The 5718-nt window shown below is 28.3% G+C and overlaps 1 protein-coding gene across 1 annotated transcript; it reads left to right on the top strand.

Moving 5' to 3' along the window:
* Window positions 1-4287: 4287 nt before the first annotated feature.
* Window positions 4288-5264, top strand: LOC108821818 (ethylene-responsive transcription factor 1A). Its single transcript, XM_018594811.2, has one exon. It carries the CDS (start codon window positions 4359-4361, stop codon window positions 5130-5132), a length of 774 nt encoding a protein of 257 aa, XP_018450313.2. The 5' UTR covers window positions 4288-4358; the 3' UTR covers window positions 5133-5264.
* The last annotated feature ends 454 nt before the right edge of the window (window positions 5265-5718 follow it).

The raw sequence follows: 5718 nt of genomic DNA, 5'->3' as shown, positions 1-5718 counted from the left end.
TGATATAAAATAACTTATTAACCAACTTAATAAATCGACTAATAGTCATTCAAAAACATATTTTATAGTGATCATATATGAATAAGTTTACTAATTTAGTAATTTGAAGCTTTTTCATACCAAATCAATGAATTAAAGTATAATTTGAACACTTACTAAATATATATATATATATATATATACAATTAATGTAGAAAATAAATATTTACATAATTTTATTTTCAATTCTAAATTATTTCTTTTTTTAATAATATATTTATCATAATGTTATTAGATTAATAAATTATAGTGATATATTTACATGTTATATTTAAACATCTTACCAAAAATGTAAAGTTTCATAAATGTAATTTGATATGCCATAATATAAAGTATATCATTATTTTCTCTAAGATATGTCAATTTTAATGAAAAATGAATGGTGACAATGACACATAAGTAAAATTAAAGAAAAATCACTTCTCATATATGAGTAAAAATATTATAAACCACATTTTCAGATGATCGCCGCAATTTTATATGAATATTATCAAGATATAAAACCATATATGTGACATGAATATTGGGTTTTTTTTTTTGCTAAAAGATTTTCTATATGAAAACATGAGAAGAGAAAATGTTAAATGACTTAAGCATAGTCAGCCAAGTGACTTTATCAAGTAAACATATTAAAAAGGCCATTAAGAAATAATTTGAAAGCCCAAAGTGAGAAAAAGGGAGGCCCAGAATATTGAGTTTTTTCGGTTTGGATTTTATTAGACAAGCTTTCAAACATTATATGTAAAAATAACATATTTTTACAAAAATATGATTTTAAATTAGATATACACATGATAAATATGGTATCAATACAAAATTAAATGTTGTTTTAAATGAAATAAGATTTACAAGATTAAAAATTATAATATTATGTTTACATATGTTACAAAATGTTTTATCATAAAAATATGAAAAAAAAATTACATGTGAAAAACTGTTTTGCAAATAAAAGTGGATGAAATACTATTTCTGTCAAGTGTTTTGAAATTAAGTGGTTTTCCTATTTTTTTTAGAAAATGACAAATAAATTAGACCACTTGTGGTTCTTCCACTTTTTACAATCCATTTCAAAAAATTTATGAATGGAGAAAATGATAAATGCTACACAAGTGTGTTTCATCCACCAAATTATCTATCTCCCGTTCTCAGTCTAAGGTTTCAAATGGGGAAAAGCAGTTCAAGTGGAATAGATCAAGCATATTATGCATATCAAGCGGATCAAGTGCATAACAAGCAGATCATATGAAAGAAAGGTAGATCATGCAGTTCAAACAACTTATTAAAGTCATTAGAAATGGGTTACTGGTCGAGCCGATCCAATCAGGGTTTAAATTTTAATTTAATTTTAAATTAATTTTAAATTAATTTTAAATTAAGTAACTATATAAATATAAAATTATGTTGATATGATTTTATATCTTTGTTAGAATTTAAAATGAAAATAAATAAAAAATTAAAATGATATAAATATGGCGAAAACTAATTTATTTGGAGAGATATTAGAAAGATATGAATTTTTTTTATGATTTTTAAAAATCTACAATTTTTAACTTGAATTAAAAAAACTAGATTTTAATTCGAACCAAGTCATGATTTTAATGTCTGATTACAGCACATAATGAGAAAAGTAATTTAAAACAGAGTATATATATAAATAATAAAATTAAAATAAATATATCATATATGAATAAAATACATAAATAACAATAAATACGCTAAATTTACGTTACTGTATTTTTAAAATTAAAATATGAAAATATTAGTAATTAAAAATATGTATATCTTCCATTAATATACAAAATATTATACATTTACATAATTAAAAACACACACACATCATATAAATAATTTAGATAAATGTTAAATTTGTAAAACAAAAAATTAAAAAGAAAGATAAGTAAACAATGATGATTTTTTGTTTTGTAAAAGTTGTAAGTAAAATAAAATGAAAATGTTATTTATATAAAATACATAATATGTTATTAAATTGTAATAAAATCATTTATTGGTATATAGAAAAAAATTGGTGAATTATCACCAAATTTATAGTGGACAAAACTGTATGTAGGAAATCTGACTTTTTCGGAAAGAAAAACAAAAAAAATTGGACTACATGCAGATTTCCTCAAAATAAACTTTAGAACATAAAAATTGGGAAAGGAGATTTAAAAAAGTTCTCCTCCAATACATATGATCTGCCTTTGTCATGCCACTCCCATTCATAACCTAAGTGTATGAATGGGGAGGCAGTACAATAGCATATGTCCTGCATATATTTTCTCTCATATTTTTACTCATTCATATTTTTGAAGTTACAAAATAAAGAAGCACAAGAACTCCAGCATGCAGTTTAATCCACCTCTAATGTTGTTCAGTTATTCCATTTTTCTTTTTAACCAATATATATTCTTTCTAAAATAAATTTTCTGAAAATATTAAATTATTATCTATGAATATAAATACTTATTATTTCTATACTCCAACAAAAAATGTTGTGTTATATGCTTCGTTTATTGTACTAAAATTTAGTATATTTATATAATATTTAAAAATGATTTTGAAATATAGCAGATTTAAGTAAGAACTTTTTCTCTTTGAATATTTTATTGGTTTAAGTATAATACATGCATGTAAATAGAAAATGTGTAAAGTACATATACATATTTAACTATTTACTAAAAATAGAAAATGTGTAATATTTTAATACATACATAGTATGAAAAAGAGTATTTATTAATAATTTCAAAACATCTAAAAATATTTATATTATTAGTGTAAAATAAACCTAAAATTAAATGTATATAAATATATATGAGCATTTTTATTTAAGAAAACAATATACTATAAGAATTATTAAAAATAATTATATTTTGAAAATTATTATGATTTTGTATTAATCAACTAAATATTGACACTATTTTTTTCTAAAAAAATTGTATATATATATATATAATTATGAATGTAGTTATTATTAATTTTACATATATTTATGGGTAAATCAAAATACATCATTAAATTTTTTTACTTTTGTTTATGTATTGTTTATATATGATGTGTTTTGATATTTTGATGTCATTTTTATATTTAAATATTTGATCTGCATTTTTAACTCTATTTGTTAATAACTATAATAAATTATTTGATATGCTTGATCTGCATTTCTTATACTTGATCTCTTGAACCGCTTGATCTGCACTGCTTGAACCGTTTTTACCATTTAAAGCCTTAGGGTCCGATTGTTTATGACTTTAAAGACTGTTATTGTTAGGGCTTTTAATTTTAGTTTGGCTGTTGAAACTTTTAATTTTGAAAATCAGAATTGGCTTTAAAAATATTTAAAAGCCTGAAATTGTGGCTTTGGAAAAATAAATAACATTGAAGAGCAAAGTTAGTTAGCTGTGGAAGTTCCATTGGTCTAGTGGTTTGACTAAGGGTTCACTAATGTTTCTACACCAGGAGGTCTGAGTTTCGAGTTTCAATGAAGGCAAAATTATGCGAATTAGTGGAGAGAAAGCTTACAAAAGATTCTACAACATGGCGCAAGGAGTATTGTCAGGCTTGGATCCGATAGGAAATTACTCAGGTGATGTAGTCAGGCGTGGATCATATAGGACATGTAAAATTGTCGGCTACAAAATCGTTTGTAACATTCTCGTAGTTAGTAATAACGTAATTATCTAGCCTTAAAAAAAGCGCAAAATTAGTTATTTTGGCTTTGAGATTTTTTAGGAAGGCTTGTAAAACTTTAGAAAGTTTAAAGTTTGATTGGAATAAATTTGGCTTTACAACTAATTTAAAGCCTCTAAAGTCTCTACAGTTAAAACAACAATCGGACCCTTAATTGGCATAGATGTGCGATTCAGTGAACCGGCGGTTCAAGTTGTAAAAGAGCCAAAATCAGTACGAGAAAAGACGAAGACAAGTTGGGAGACACGAGGGAGAGACCAATCACAATATTGCTTTCCTCCATAAGATTGCGTGACAACATTCCTTGACGGCTACTTCACCTGTGTCTTTACGTGGATAATCCGCACGTGTTTTAATTCACGAACCTTCATAGCAATGAGAAAAATCCACCACTCTCATATTTTCAACTTTTTATCACCCCACTATACACTAAATTTAATATTTACAAGAATAGTAAATGTCTTTGTCAATTCAAACCTTTTCAGGTTCATGAACCATTATCTCAGTCTACTCTATATAAATATAACAAAACCTCTTTACCTTCATTCCCATTGCAATTTTCAATATTTCCTACAGAACTAAAAAAAAAAACAAAATCAAGAAAAACATTTTCAAAAATAATAATAATAATAATGGCGGCAGAATCCGACTACATTTTGCTTGAGTCGATAAGACGACACTTACTAGGAGAATCGGATTCGTGGCTCAGTGAGTCGACGGCGAGTTCGGTGATCCAATCCGGTACAGCCGTTAAACCGGTGTACGCAAGAAACCCTAGCTTCAGCAAGTTGTACCCTTGTTTCACTGAGAGCTGGGGAGACTTGCCGCTGAAAGAAAACGACTCGGAGGACATGTTAGTCTACGGCATCCTCAACGACGCGTTTCACGGCGGATGGGAACCGTCGTCTTCCTCCTCCGACGAAGAACGAAGCTCTTGTCCGGTGGTTAAAGTTGAGAAGGTGGATTATGTCCCGGCGAAGAAGAAGACGAGTCCGGTTAAGGCGGCTACGGAGAAGGGGAAGCATTACAGAGGAGTGAGGCAGAGGCCGTGGGGGAAGTTCGCGGCGGAGATAAGGGATCCGGCGAAGAATGGAGCTAGGGTTTGGTTGGGGACGTTTGAGACGGCGGAAGACGCAGCGTTTGCTTACGACAGAGCTGCTTTCAGGATGCGTGGTTCCCGCGCTCTTTTGAATTTTCCGTTGAGGGTTAACTCGGGAGAGCCCGACCCGGTTCGGGTTAAGTCAAAGAGAGGTTCTTCTTCTTCTTCTGAAAACGGAGCTTTGAAGAGGAGAAGAACGGTGGCTTCTGCTAACGTTGTGGGTCAAGAAACAGATACGGGATTGATGAAGGTCAAGTGTGAGGTTGTTGAAGTGAGACATGATGACGATCATTTATTTATTATATAGTTTTTGGAGTTTCCTTTGTTCGATAATTTTTTCCCCAAAAAGGTCTGGACTCTGGACGAAACGCAGAGTGAGAAAGGAAAGTGTTAAGAAAATAATATTCATTTATTAATTTTAAACCTTCCAATCATTCCAGTTACTAGTGCGATAAAAAAAATTAGGAGAAAATAACATTTGTAGAAAACAATACAATGAATTGATTTTTTTTTGAATTAAAATGGTTTTATGCTATTTAAACAAAAAACGTCACCACAATTTTAATAAGTTTGTTCGCCAAAAGAAAATATTAGTGTTTTATCCAAATTCTAAGTTCGTCTTTGGCGTATTATTGATGTTATCATTTTAGATTTGTTATAGACCTATAGGAATAGAACCCAATTATTGGAGAAGAAGAAACAGTCTCGTAACTTGTCAGAGCATCTCTTTTGTCAAAAAAAAAAACTAGGTAGAGCATCTCCAAGGGTTACAAACAACCCTTGAAAAGTTCTTAAACAAAAAAAATATTTATATTTTAATATAAACTAATTATTTTGTTAAATTTTAAATAGAAAAACTAGATTTTGACCCATAATTTTTTTTTTCAACTACC

Source organism: Raphanus sativus, chromosome 8 (genome assembly GCF_000801105.2).
Source record: "Raphanus sativus cultivar WK10039 chromosome 8, ASM80110v3, whole genome shotgun sequence".
Taxonomy (NCBI): domain Eukaryota; kingdom Viridiplantae; phylum Streptophyta; class Magnoliopsida; order Brassicales; family Brassicaceae; genus Raphanus; species Raphanus sativus.
Note: the sequence above shows the minus strand (reverse complement) of the source record. Positions and strands in the feature narration are given on the sequence as shown.